At 43.4% G+C, this 14,931-nt stretch overlaps 1 protein-coding gene and 1 long non-coding RNA gene across 2 annotated transcripts; one reads left to right on the top strand and one right to left on the bottom strand.

Annotated features, from left to right (window-relative positions):
• Window positions 1-441: 441 nt before the first annotated feature.
• On the top strand, window positions 442-1,916 carry LOC139029128 (uncharacterized). Its single transcript, XR_011481393.1, has 2 exons — window positions 442-560; window positions 617-1,916. It is a non-coding gene; the product is annotated as an uncharacterized lncRNA (long non-coding RNA).
• A 3,945-nt stretch (window positions 1,917-5,861) lies between these two features.
• Window positions 5,862-13,388, bottom strand: sstr2a (somatostatin receptor 2a). Its single transcript, XM_024008729.2, has 3 exons — window positions 12,849-13,388; window positions 7,098-7,886; window positions 5,862-6,878 (listed from the first exon to the last, which is right to left on the bottom strand). The coding sequence occupies exons 2-3, from the start codon at window positions 7,821-7,823 to the stop codon at window positions 6,462-6,464; spliced, it is 1,143 nt and encodes a 380-aa protein (XP_023864497.1). The 5' UTR covers window positions 7,824-7,886; window positions 12,849-13,388; the 3' UTR covers window positions 5,862-6,461.
• Between the last annotated feature and the right edge of the window lie 1,543 nt (window positions 13,389-14,931).

Raw genomic sequence — 14,931 nt, 5'->3', positions numbered from 1 at the left:
TTGGCACCGTAGATACAGATGTGCAAAAAAGACTGTATAAAATAAATAATACAAACACTGAGCTATATTGTCTGCAACAAAAATTGGAAATTKTATTATTTTATACTAATACAATTGTTTTATCGAAAGATTTTGTTTAACAAGTAATACAAAAAAGATAGGTGTCAGTTATTGGCCCCTGTTTTCAGTACTCTAGGRCCCTCCCCTTGCAAGGATAACGACACTGAGCATTTTTCTAACATGTTTTATGAGATTGGAGAACACGTTGGGAGGSATCTGAGACCATTCCTCCATACAGAATCCTTCCAGATCCTTGATATCCTTCGTCTGCTCTTATGAACTGCCCTCTTCAATTCAAACCACAGGTTTTCAATGGGGTTCATGTCCGGAGACTGAGATGGCCATTGCAAAATGTTGAACCATTTCTTTGTGGATTGTGGCTGTGTYTTTTTCCTCGTAAAGGGAGGGTGCTGGAGTACTGAAAACAGGGGTGTCAACATTTTGAACCCCTATTTTATTGTTTTTATTACTTGTTAAACAAAATCTTTCTCTAAACAGTTGTATTAGTACATTTACATTTACATTTAAGTCATTTAGCAGACGCTCTTATCCAGAGCGACTAGTATAATATAATTCCCCTATTTTTTTGGCATACCACATAGCTATTTATATTGTTTATTTTAGTCTTTTTTTGCTCATCTTTATCAAGGGTGCCAATAATTATGGACCCTGACTGTAGATTTAGTGTATCCACTGTGGTTTGGCCTACCATTGCAGAGTAGTTTGAATCTCTATATCCGCCCAACATCCTTGGGGCAATCACATCATTTCAGAAACTAACCAGCTGAGGGAGACATTTAGCAACATTTGTGTTGATATCCCAACCAGATTTGCTGTATTACAGTATTAGCCATAAAACATTCGGTTTTTCAACGATTTTATAGAATATACATGTCCCTCCCATTTCTATGGCCATTGAGAGTAAAACAGAACCCCTCTGAACATCGTTCTAATAATTTGCTAACAGTGTGTCTCTTCTGCTACCTCTATCTCTACAAAAACTAAGCAGGCATTTTAGGGGTGCAGGGTTTCCAAGAGAACAAAGTGTCAGAGGAGATACATTGCAGTGTTATGTACACTGTACACCTGATAAATTACCACCCCAGTAAAAACTATTTCCAGCCCCAGTAGACTACCTCATATAACATTGAATACTCTCYATCAAACCAATTGGAACACCAGTGGCATCAGGCGGCCATTATTTTCGAGGTGGCACGATGTATGTGAGGATAGAGGGGGTTTCAAACACCCGAAACCGCTTTTTCCCCCTGCAATCCATAGCCATAATCATTATGCCTAATTCTAATCTACACATTCCAGAGGGTAGTCATTCTGACTGTATTCAATCCCACATCTTAATGTACTGCACAAACATGCCTCGGATATTACATTCAAATTACAACACAGTACATGGGATGATAACACACAATCAATACAGGCACATATCATGGCATAATTAATACACAAATATCATGATATTATCATAAGGTGCCAGATTACATTTAAACCAAGTATTTTTTTCTGGATATCTAAGCAAYATGTCAAGCTGTCTTTATCCTCCTAACTGGTGTGGTTTTTCTTTTKACTAAATATGCTTCCCCTCATCTCTGCTAATATCTGGGTAAAATATTGAAAGGAATGTGAGTCTTATTCAGTACATTTGGTAATTGCYTGCTTTTCTAAAGTCTACCGACCTTGCCAGCAGGCATGCCAGCTAAGATAGTTAGACAAGCTGATCTAACTTGATTTATAGACAGTGGTGGAAAAAAGTACCCAATTGTTATACTTTAGTAAAAGTAAAGATACTTTTAATAGAAAATGACTCAAAAGTGAAAGTCATCTAGTAAAATAATACTTGAGTAAAAGTCAAAGTATTTGTTTTGAATTTTACTTAAGTATCAAAGTAAATATAATTGTTCAAATATACTTAAGTATCAAAAGTAAATACTTATATTAAGCAAATTATACAGACAGATTTATATATTTTTATGTATTTATGGATAGCCAGGGGTACACWCCAACACTGACATAATTTACAAATGAAGCATTTGTGTTTAGTCAGTCCGCCAGATCAGAGGCAGTAGKGATGAGCAGGAATGTGCTCTTGATAAGTGTGTGAATTGGACAAYGTTCCTGTCCTGCTAAGCACTCAAAATGTAACGAGTACTTTTGGGTGTCAGGGAAAATGTATGCAGTAAAAAGTACATTTTCTTTTAAGAATGTAGTGGAGTAAAAGTAAAGTAAATATAAATAGTAAAGTACAGATACCTCCAAAAATGACTTAAGTAGTACTTCAAAKGATCTTTACTTAGTTACTGTACACTACTGTTGATAGTCTCAATAGCTTGGTAGCTACCCACTGGGCACAGTCGTCAATTCAACTTTTCTTCCATGTTGGTTCAACGTCATTTCATTGAAATGACGTAGAAACACAACGTTGCTTCAACCAGTGTGTGCCCAGTGGGTAGTTATGWGGCTGGGAGATACGTTCCCTAAAGCCAACCTCATACAACTGCAAGGTGGCTAACAGAGAAACAACAAAACATGTATTCATCAAGAAGGAATAAATAGACTACATAGCTTGATCAAATTTARGTGACAAACATACCTCCTGCGAGTCCTGCCCATCACCTGCAGCTAAAATTAAACGATGTGCGAGTCACTCTACACTCACTCGCCTCTTTCAGTGAGGATACTGCATGTACTAGAGTATCTAGCATCAACTGCATTTGCCAGTCTGTTTGTGCTATCATGAAAACTCATTGTCAGGCCAAACATGTTTGGCTTGACAACRACAGCAATGGAGTTGGCAAGAGCACMAGCAGATCTGGGATCAGGTTGCKGTATTTCACCTTGTAGAGCAAGAAGAGGAGCTGATATTGAGAAAAACACTATCTGATTATGAGAACTGCTCCTTCCTTTGACTGCCAGTCAGTAGTGTACGGCCCCTGAGTCATTTAGAGGTGAACCACTTGTGACGCTTGAACCTGAGAGACAGACGCTTGACACGATGAAGGGGATGGTGTGGGCTGACCTCTGCTTTTACTCCTACGGAAAAGACTGTGTTTGAGGACAGTGTACGACCGTGTTCGACCCCTTCCTCTCGCTCTCTGTGGGTAGTTTGTTTAGTTAGCAATCATTACACACACACACACACACACACACACACACAATGTTCTGTACTTATGCCATCTCTCCAGATGACCATCTATATTATAATGTTTCCTTTAAGGTTCAGGAGCGTTCATTTATTCACTAATGAAGTAGATTTTTTTGGAACACTGCCACAGCTGGTACGCCGTAATGAATGGGCTAGATAAATAAATGTGTGCACATCGACTCAGTGTTCAGTACATACCCTAGCGACCGTAGTGAGTCATGACGACAGAAATTATGAGTGACATCAAGTGGCAGTCCCTGACTCCCTGCCAATCGAGATTGAACTCAACACACACACATTTTGTTCTATCCTTGTGGGGACCTAAAATGTATTTCCATTCAAAATCCTATTTTCCCTAACCCTAACCCTAAACCTAACCTTAACCCATAACCCTTATTCTAACTCTAATTATAATCCTAACCTCTAATGGAATTTGTCCTCATGGGGATGTGGGAAATGTCCCGACGAGGGAGCATTTTCCTTGTTAGTTACCGTATCCATTGTCGTACTTTTGGGGATTTTAGGTCCCCACAAGGATAGAAGAGCCAACCAATACACACACACAACACACACACACACACACACACACCACACACACACCACACACACACACACCACACACACACACACACAGCACCACACCACCACACACACACACACACACACACAACACACACACACACACCACACACACACACACACACACACACACTGCCCTGTATTATGAAAGACCAGTATAAAATATCATCCATCTGAGAACTCACATGTAACAAACAAATTATGACATGTAATTTTACAATATTTTACACTGTGCATACCGTTTGCAAACTGAAGGAAAGCAAGCGACTAAGAGAGACATTGCTCCTACAAACAGGACAATAGGTGCTTACTGTAGAAGAATGTATGTCCTTATTGGCCCTCTTTGCCCTCTTGTAAGTACATTTTGGGTGAGGCAGAGTGTAGACAGTTCCTCCATACAAACACCACCTGTTCTCCTCAAGGTGTCTGGGACTTCGTCTGTGTCAGTCTGTATCTGTGTGTGTGTTCAGGAACAAGATAGTGACAGCAGCTTCTAGCCCTTCACAACTGAACAACACATTGAGAGAAGGCTGAGGTTCCATCCTCCTGATCCTATATGTCTTTATCCTACGCCCTCCTCCTCTTGGGTTAAATTTATGTACAGGTCGACCTAATTTACTGTACATGAGGGAGAGAGTTCCACTGCCTCTGGCATAATGATGCTAATTACAACGCTTGATGTCACCATCTTAAAGAAAACCACTAATACGTGAGAATTTTTTTTGTGAACAAATGTTTAATTTTGTCGTGTTAATAAGGTTGGTAGCAACATGTGGAAATCTGTTGCAGCTCAAGTCGACTACAAAACCCGCAATGCTCTCTCTATGGGCTGGCTGGCTAGCTAGCTAGGTAGGCTGCTAGCTAGCAAATAAAGCTACACACAATAATACCAAAGTCAATATCAGCATGTAAAGTAGCTAGTTTGCTGTAAAATCACCTCCCCCCTCAATTGTTTTTGGACTAATATTCCAATGTTCGACCTGCAGATCGATGTGCCTCGCAGAGTGGAGTCTGACATTCTCAATGGCCATGCAACAGCATCATGCAATGCACCCTGGACTGAAGAGACAGACAAATAGGAGAAATGTGGTGGACCCTCTGTTAAATTAAACATTTCTCGAGGTAGGAATATCGCAAAAATATGATCAATGGCTCATTCGATAGAAGACAACCTCCTGTGTTATGGCATCGGTCAGTATTGAAATCTGACAAGTATGATAGACGTTTTCGCCATCTAAAAGTCGTATTCCTATTAACTTCCAGTGTCGCGAGAACGACTTTTTCGCAGTGCTACGTCATACGGGGTGGATTTCTGCCTGCTTGAACGGCAGTAGCTCAGATACACATGAAAAGTCCCCGGGAATTGATAGAACATCACTCAGAGATGCATCAAAACAATATCACATTCAAAATGGGTGAATCTTTCCTTTTAATGGGCTGTGAAAATAGTGGCTCACACACCCTAACATGGTGAGGCCTTCCAGGGAACACACACACACACATACACACACACACACACACAGAGGAAGGCAGTCAAGTACACAGAACCATGGATTCCCCATCTGTACACATTCAGAGAGATAACATTGCCCTTGGACTGTGGTGGTGAAATGCACCCATCTCTCTACCAACCAATAGACTGCAGCTGTAGCTCTCTCAGTGATGCAATACTGTTCATTCAGAAATTATCAGGGTCACTCTGACAGCATAGAACTGATGCTGAAACACAACTCCTCCTGTTGAGTATCAACAAGATTGGCACCACGACAGCTTGGTTATGCTAGGAGCATATCGCCTTTAAGCCAACTAGTGCTGACAGCAGAAGAGAAAATGTCATACCAGATTATAAACTGTACACAGTATATGAACAGCCCATCTCGGAGACCGTGAATGTGTGTGTGTGCTTGGCCGTGCTAGCGTCTAAAGGTTGAGCCAAATATAAATCAGAGTAATGATCTTGATAACTGCCTACAGACGAATGGTAGTAACAAGGGGAAGTTAACATGGGGTGTGATCTAAGCTAAACTGGGGTTTACGAGGAGATCAAAAACACATCACAGAAAACCATGTCTATGTACAACATCAAGATCGTTTGAAGTCGGAGAATCAATGATCCTGGATGCAAAACTCAAGTCTCCAGCTTCAGTCAGAGGACATCTGGCTTGGAGAGTAACATCTTTCCTGATCAATAAATAAGATGCGTTATCAAAAGTGTGCTTTCTCATATCCTGATCAAGACAGTACGAATCAATCCCTGTCAATGAAACATGAGAGACCTGTTTTTCATCTTCCTCCATTCAATCTCTGTCTTTGCTTTTCTGAGACGGATCTTAGCAGATGTGTTCTAATGCAGGGTTTCCCAATCTCGGTTCCGGGGCCCCGCCTGGGTGCACGATCTGTTCCCCCCCCCCCCTAGCACTACACAGGTGATTCAAATAACTAAAGATTAATGATGAGTTGGTTATTTGAGTCAGCTGTGTAGTCCTAGGGGCAAAAACCAAAAGATGCACCCGGGGGGGCGAGTTTGGGAAAGCCTGAATCCCCTTGGTGTTTGGGCCGCTGTACAGGAGAATATAGAAGAGTGCCTTTTAATATGAGCAGTCCTAACTGCTCCACACCGTCCATCTGCTCAAGGAGACACACAAGCAGCCCACACATACACTCAGATGCTGGTCTGCAGCTCGCCATTGAGCAGCGCGGCGTTGTGCATTTCCGCGGTGACGTCGTTGACCATGCGCGTCCGCTCCATTCGGCTGTCGCTGCGCTCCGCCTCATCCAGGCCCGCCACCTTCTTCAAGCACAGAACGTTCTGAAAGCTCTTCTTGAAGTTGTCTGACAGGAATGCGTACAGGATGGGGTTGGCACAGCTGTTGGCGTAGCCTAGCACCACCACAAACTCGAAGGTGCTCTTGAGGACGGGCGTGGTGTCGATGGTGCCAGTCACCGAGGTGACGTTGAACACGTAGAAGGGCAGCCAGCAGAGCACGAACATGGCCACTACGATGGACACCATCCTGGTCACCTTCCTCTCCGAACGCTTACGCTTAGTGGAGCCCACGCGCATGCCTGACGACTTTACCTATTGGACGGGGAGARAGGGGATGCATCCATTGTTATTGGTGATACTACCTTCTTAGATGCCACAACTGTACATATCGCTATGGTTACAGGCAACAGGTAGATAGATAACAGGTTCCAGTATGTCAGAACGGAGAACTTGACCAAAGACGTCGGCAATAATAAAGATAATAAAGTGAATTTGAAAATAAAACACCATGAACAGGGAGGAGGGGCTCACCTTGATGATGATGAGCAGGTAACAGAGGCAGATGACGATGAGCGGTAGGAAGAAACCTAGGAGGAAGGTGTAGAACATGAAGGCCGTCTGATAGTTCTCCTGAGGCTCTGGCCACACAATGGTACACACCCACGCCTGGTTCTTATTGGGCATCAGACCGCTGAAGATCATGATTGGCAGGTTGACCAGCAGGGACACTCCCCACACGGTCAGGTTGATGATCTTAGCCACGCGTGGCTTCCGCCACTTGGTGGACTTTATGGGGTGGACCACAGCCAGGTAGCGGTCGACGCTCATGACCGTGAGGCAGAAGATGGAGGTGAACTGGTTGAGGGAGTCCACAGTCATGACCAGGCGGCAGAGTACGGCGCCGAAGGGCCAGTGGACCAGGGCCAGCTGCATGGCGATGAAAGGTAAACTCAGCATACAGAGGACGTCGGCAACGGCCAGGTTCAGGATATAGATATTAGTCACCGTCTTCATCTTGGCGTAGCGCAGGATAACATAGATCACCAAGGTGTTGCCGGTCAGCCCTACGGCGCACACCGTGAAGTAGATGAAGGTGATGACTACGGAGCTGGTCTTATCGAAGGCCTGGTGGGTCTCGTCCGGAGTGTCATTCCGGGACCCCAGGTCAGACTCGTTCCCTGGGAAGTAGCTGTCGTAGTACAGGGGCTCGGGGAGGGAGAGGTTGGGGGGTGACGGAAGGAGAGGCCAGGGATCCATACTGACAGAGGAGGGCTGGGTTGGGTCTGTTTCAGGGTTGAAGACACTAATCTCACATCCCACCTGAGTGTACAGTACAGAGAGAGAATGGAGACAGTGGGTGAGAACAGAGAAACTCAATGACGAGGGAGAATACATTCCTTCAAAGCACCATGGTAACTGAGCCTGCTATATAATGGTTTACTCTATGGCTTTCACTCAACATTAAGTTACATAATAAAGCCTGGCCCTTAATTTATAGGTCCCCACACAATATAGGACTTGCAGGACTCCACACTCCTCCTGTAGGGCTTTTTGTGTTTTCATTTAAATGTGTTGAATGGTTGGGACTTCAAACCCCTGTGTTGAACTAACAGCACCGAGCTGATGTGAAACCCTTTGAAAAACACCCATGGATTCTCAAGTGTAATGAAACTACTCTCCAATGCAAAGGTGTTTGTTTTATGATAAGGACCAGACCATGCCAAAATAATGTTTGTTGAGAATTGATTTAAAATGGAAAAACAAAACACATGCGCAGGGAAAATGTCAGGATTTCATRCTGTTATTTCTGTTGGGCATAAAGCTATCTGTGGATCTAGGTTTATTGTGCAAACACAGGTCCTCTATTGGATTGGTGGTGATGAGCAGCTTGTACTGCATGGGAAACCTGTAGCGCTCTGGTCAGAGACAGTGGCAGCAGGGCTGTAGCCAGGGTCTGAGTTTTAGAGGTTTGTTAAGACAGTTGAAGCTCATTTACTGCATTTCTATACAGTTTAAAAACTCAAAAATGCTATTTGGACAACAGCAAAATCAAGCATCAATGACCCCGGCCATTATCACATTGGTTGAGGTAGCTTCATTCACCTCCGTCGATCTACTAAGACATAGCCTATTAGCTATAAAATTAGCCGCTACACTCACATTAGCTCAAAACCAGGATTAAAAACGAATTGAATATGTACAGAGGGATCTGTTAGCAGAAAAACAATTTTATTAACAAAAGATAAACAAGTACATTTGCTTTAAAGAATTTGTTTGGTTGCAGTTTAACAGCTAATTTCCTGTAATTCTACACATTTTGCCATGACTGATGCCATGTTAATATGACATATTAATATGCAAATTACAAAAACAATCTATGGGGGCCCCTGGMGGTCAGGGCCCCTGGGCACGTGCCCTGCATGCCCAATCAGTAATTTGGCCATGATTACTAGTTTAGATAGTCTAGCCAGCTAACTAGTCTAGTCTAGCCAGCTAACTAGTCTAGTCTAGCCAGCTAACTAGTCTAGTCTAGCCAGCTAACTACCGTCACCTCACCCTAAACAACTTTAAGCTTTCCCCCCCCAAAGGTTCTACCCACCTAAATATCATGCCAGCTACACAGTCAGCCAGCTACCTAGTCTAGTCTAGCCAGCTAACTAGCCAGTTATCCAGCTAACAGCCAGTCTACCAGCTAACTACGCCTAGCCACAACAAGTCACCAGCCAACTATAGCTCAGTCTACGCCAGCTAAACATCCTACGTCTAGCCAGCCTAACATCTAAGTCTAGCCAGCTAACTAGTCTAGCAGCTTAACTGTCTAGGTCCTAGCAATAGTCTAGACCAGCTAACTCAGTCTAAGTCAAGCTAACTAGTCTAGTCTAGCCAAACAGCTAGTCTAGGCCAGCTATGTCTAGCCAGGCTAATAGCTATCAGCCAGCTAAACTAGTCTATTACCAGCTAACTAGTAAGTCTAGCGCTAGTCTAGCGTAGCCACGTAACATCTAGTCGAGCCAGCGCGCTAACTAGTCATGTCAGCACCTCACGTAACTCAGTCTAGTCTACGCCACTCATAACTAGCTAGTCTACAGCCCAGCTAAACGCAGTGCAGCTCTATGTCTAAGTCGCAGCCTAACTAAGTCTAGTACTAGCCACGCGCTACTACTCGCAGCTAACTAGTCCTGTAGCCCAGCCGCTAACTAGTCTAGCTCTAGCCCAGCTCTCTACTCAGTCACGTCTAGCCAGCTACACTAGGACTAGTCTAGCCAGCTAAAACATTAAATAACTGACATGGGCTATTTGAGTGACTGTCAATGACTGAACCTATAACAAAGGAAAACTGCTGATGCGCAACCCCAAAATTTCAAAAGTCTCTTTGTATCTACTATTCTACAACCTCAGAACAACCTCAATTCATAGGTTAAGGACTCAACAAGCGCGTCGAAAGTGTTCCACAGGGATGCTTGTCAACGTTGATCCAAGCTTCCCACAGCTGTGTCAAGTTGCTGGATGTCCTGTGGGTGGGGACCACTTCTGATAACACACGGGAAACTGCTGAGCGTGAAAAAACCCACGCGTGTGCAGTTCTTGACACAAACAGGTGCTACCCTGACCTACTACCACCCCCGTCACAAGAGCACTCTTACATTTGTGTCTTTCCCCATCACCCTCTAAATGGCACACATACACCAATCCATGTCCGAGGCTTAGAAATCATTCTTTAACATGTCCCTCCCCTCATCTACACTGTTAAAGGGATTAACAGGTGACATCATAAAGGGACTTAGCTTTCACCTGGATCACCTGGTCACTGTCATATGGAAAGAGCAGGACTCTCTTCAGTTTTTTATACTCAGTGATATGTAACGGATGTGAAATGCTAGCATAGTTAGCGGTACGCGCTAGTAGCGTTTCAATCAGTTACGTCACTTGCTCTGAGACTTAAGTAGGGTTTCCCCTTGCTCTGCAAGGGCCGTGGCTTGTGGAGCGATCGGGTAAAGATGCTTCGTGCGGCACGTTGTTGATGGCAGAGGGTCCTGGTTCGCGCCCGTGTCGGGGCGAGGGGACGTACTAAGTTATACTGTTTACATGATGCTGTTGACCCGGATCACTGGGCTCTGGGCGGAAAAGGAGGAGGTTGAAAGGGGGGTGAGTGTAACGGATGTGAAATGGCTAGCTAGTTAGCGGGTACGCGCTTACGCGTTCAATCATTAAGTCACTTGCCTCTGAGACTAAAGTAGGTCCCTGCCCTTGCTCTGCAAGGGCCGTGGCCTTTGTGGAGCGATGGGTAACGATGCTTCGTGGGCGACCGTTGTTGATGTGTGCAGAAGGTCCCTGGTTCGCGCCCGTGTCGGGGCGAGGGGACGGTTTAAAGTTATACTGTTACATATACAGTGCTGTGAAAAAGTATTTGCCCCCTTTCAAATGTGATCTACTTTTGCATATTTTTGATATTGAATTATCAGATCTTCAACCAAAACCTAATATTAGATAAAGGGAACCTGAGTGAACAAATAACAACAATTCCATACTTATTCCAGGTCCTGAGGCAGCAAAGCATCCCCAAACCATCACACTACCACCACCATGATTGACTGTTGGTATAGGTTTCTTACTGTGGAATGCAGAGGCATAATGKGACCCATGTTGTCCAAAAAGTTCTACTTTTGACTCATCTGTCCATAGAACATTCTTCCAAGAACCTTGATGATCATCCAGGTGTTTTTTTGTTGTTTTTTTGGCAAAGTTGAGTCAACTTTTTGGATGAGATGGGTCCCATTATGTCTGGCGAAAACCAAACACTGCATTCCACAGTAAGAACCTCATACCAACGGTCAAGCATCATGGCGGTAGTGAGATGGTTTGGGGATGCTTTGCTGCCTCAGGACCTGGACCACTTGCCTTAATAGAAGGAACAATGATTTCTGCTCTGTATCAGAGAATTCTACAGGAGAATGTCAGGCCATCCGTCTGTGAACTGAAGCTGAAGCACAGCTGAGTCATGCAGCAAGACAATGATCCAAAACACACAACCAAGTCTACACGAAAATGGTTATAAAGCAACACATTTGAAGTTTTGGAATGGCCTCGTCAAAGTCCAGATCTAATCCCAATTAAGATGTTGTGGCAGGRCGTGAAATGAGCAGTTCATGCTTGAAAACCCACAAATGTCACTGAGTTAAAGCAGTTCTGCATGTAAGAGTGGGCCGAAATTCCTTCACAGTGATGTGAGAGACTGATCAACAACTACAGGAACAGCATTTGGTTGCACTCTTTGCAGTGAAAGGTGGCACAACCAGTTATTGAGTGTAAGAGGGCAATTACTTTTTCACACAAGGGAATTGGGTGTTGCATAACTTTAATAAAATAAATAACCAAAAACATATGATACTTATTTTATTTGCAAACACAGGTTCCCTTTATATAATATTGGGTTTTGGTTGAAGATCTGATAACATTCATTATCAAAAATATGCAAAAATAGAGAACATTAGACAGGGAGCAAATACTATTCATGGCATTGTATATAGCTTACACGTACATATATATTTTTTGTTTGACCATTTTTTTTTTTCACATTTCGAAAAGAATTGTGCCAGCAATTCTCTTTAGAGTTAGATTTTTTGTAATATTCTAGATATATTTAAAACGTAGCCAATAGACAAATGTTAGAAAGTATTAACTATGATATTATTAGACAACTCTTTGGTTCAGTATCGATTATATGCATATTTTATGCAGAAATATTGGCCTTCTAAAATGCAAGATGGTTATGATTATTCTGTCTTCTATCATTCTAAAATAGTTCTCACGCCAAACAAGTCTTCAATTTGTGATATTTTTGTCAATATTGCTGGTGGGGAGGTTATTTTGTGTTATCATTTATTGGTTCCTCTGTTTGGCCACCAAATGTAGACACTAACATTCAATTAATGTCATATGTCAAGTACTACATGGCGGTTGGAATTTCAACAATGGACAATTACGGATACATTTGGGGCATTACAATTCAACAGCGTGCACAATGGCGCACACATGCGCACGACAAATTGCCTAATCTTGATCAGAATATAAAATAACAGGTGCGCTGTTATAATTTAATACAGATAACATAATTGAACAGGTGACGATTGAACTAAAGAAATATCCATGTCCGATTAAAAATATACATTGGTTACACGTTTGGTAGGCCTATTAACCTTTGACGACTGGTTATCACAATTAATTTACTTATTGTTTGGTAATAGCACGTACAATTTCAAGATTCATGTAGGTTAAACTTACCTTTTATTGTGAAAAATTGACGCCACATTAGATCCATTTTGACAAGGTGTTATTTCAGCCAAGAGTATTCCGACTTCCACTTCTGGGCATCAGTGAAAATCCATGGGAAGACAGCATTCTGCCCCGTGGCTTCCACTTATTAAAGTATCATACACCTGTCCTCCCATTACGCACAGTGGTATCTTGTGCACCAAAGTGGTGACGGTCATCACCACATATCTAACAGTTATGTGTAATATGTCAAATAGGCAATAGGCTACAGTATATGTTCAATTTTTTCTTTAAAATACCTCAGATAGCAATTAACAATGTGTAAATCATTTGTAGATCGTTTTGAGTAACTGATGTATCCAAAAGTAGCCTACTGGCGCTGAATCAACGACCCGAGCAAATGCCAAATCTGTTCTAGCAGGACGACTGAAGCGCAAAGGAGAGCGCAGCAAAGGAGAGCGCGCTGATGAGCGTTGCACTCACTCACTGCTGCGTTCGGTGGAATTGGATGATGGGTGAGTGCGCGTTTGCTGCAGGTTTCATCTCTGCATGCAGATGGAGCTGCCGATCCGCTATGCTCTCGCCCCTCCTCCCTCCTCACCAAACTCCCCCAATGTGCGTCAGTGTCCATCCGCCTGCGTGAAGGAAACTGCCATTAAGAGTTCCTCGCTCTGATATTTTCTAGGGAGGATATGTGCTCGTACTAATGACCTTAATGGAAACGGTTGGGTCAGTCACTAGACGGAGCATTTTCTCTGTTTACACGAGAGCTACAGCGCGAGAGACTCTGCGCATCCAGAGTTTATAGTGAACACTGGAGGACAAGCATCTTCTGAACGATCTCTGTCAAAAGCGGCTGAGAAAGTTCCCCTTGTTCAAGCACCTTCTTCCGCRTGGGGCATGTATTGCACACTAGGTTAACTTTTTTTTTTTTTTAAAGAAGGAATTCAGCCGGGGTCTCAATTGAGAGTAAGAATTGAGAGTAAGAAAAGTAGAATACAACCAGGTGCAATTCGAAATATTGTTGTGTATCAGCAGTTTTTGTCTTGTACAGTCCTGGCCAAAAGTTTTGAGAATGACACAAATATAMATTTTCACAAAGTCTGCTGCCTCAGTTTGTATGATGGCAATTTGCATATACTCCAGAATGTTATGAAGAGTGATCAGATGAATTGMAATGTCCCTCTTTGCCATGCAAATKAACTGAATCCCCCCAAAACATTTCCACTGCATTTCAGCCCTGCCACAAAAGGACTGGCTGACATCATGTCAGTGATTCTCTCGTTAACACAGGTGTGAGTGTTGACGAGGACAAGGCTGGAGATCACTCTGTCATGCTGATTGAGTTAGAATAACAGACTGGAAGCTTCAAAAGRAGGGTGGTGCTTGGAATCATTGTTCTTCCTCTGTCAACATGGTTACCTGCAAGGAAACACGTGCCGTCATCATTGCTTTGCACAAAAAGGGCTTCATAGGCAAGGATATTGCTGCCAGTAAGATTGCACCTAAATCAACCATTTATMAGATCATCAAGAACTTCAAGGAGAGCGGTTCAATTGTTGTGAAGAAGGCTTCAAGGTGCCCAAGAAAGTTCAGCAAGCGCCAGGATTATCTCCTAAAGTTGATTCAGCTGTGGGATCGGGGCACCACCAGTACAGAGCTTGCTCAGGAATGGCAGCAGGCAGGTGTGAGTGCATCTGCACGCACAGTGAGGCAAAGACTTTGAGGATGGCCTGGTGTCAAGAAGGGCAGCAAAGAAGCCATTTCTCTCCAGGAAAAACATCAGGGACAGACTGATATTCTGCAAAAGGTACAGCGATTGGACTGCTGAGGACTGGGGTAAAGTCATTTTCTCTGATGAATCCCCTTTCCGATTGTCTGGGGCATCCGGAAAAAAGCTTGTCCACAGAAGACAAGGTGAGCGCTACCATCAGTAATGTGTCATGCCAACAGTAAAGCATCCTGAGACCATTCATGTGTGGGGTTGCTTCTCAGCCAAGGGAGTGGGCTCACTCACAATTTTGCCTAAGAACACAGCCATGAAAAAGGAATGGTACCAACACATCCTCCGAGAGCAACTTCTCCCAACCAT

This window comes from Salvelinus sp. IW2-2015, linkage group LG18 (assembly GCF_002910315.2).
Source record: "Salvelinus sp. IW2-2015 linkage group LG18, ASM291031v2, whole genome shotgun sequence".
NCBI classification, from domain to species: domain Eukaryota; kingdom Metazoa; phylum Chordata; class Actinopteri; order Salmoniformes; family Salmonidae; genus Salvelinus; species Salvelinus sp. IW2-2015.
This window is presented reverse-complemented; position numbering and strand designations above follow the sequence as displayed.

Coding starts and splice junctions, on each gene's coding strand:
- sstr2a (XM_024008729.2), bottom strand. CDS start 7,823: ATGGATCCCTGGCCTCTCCTTCCGTCACCCCCCAACCTCTCCCTCCCC. Junction 6,879..7,097: donor ACCTGCTCATCATCATCAAG/GTGAGCCCCTCC, acceptor CCCGTCCAATAG/GTAAAGTCGTCAGGCATGCG.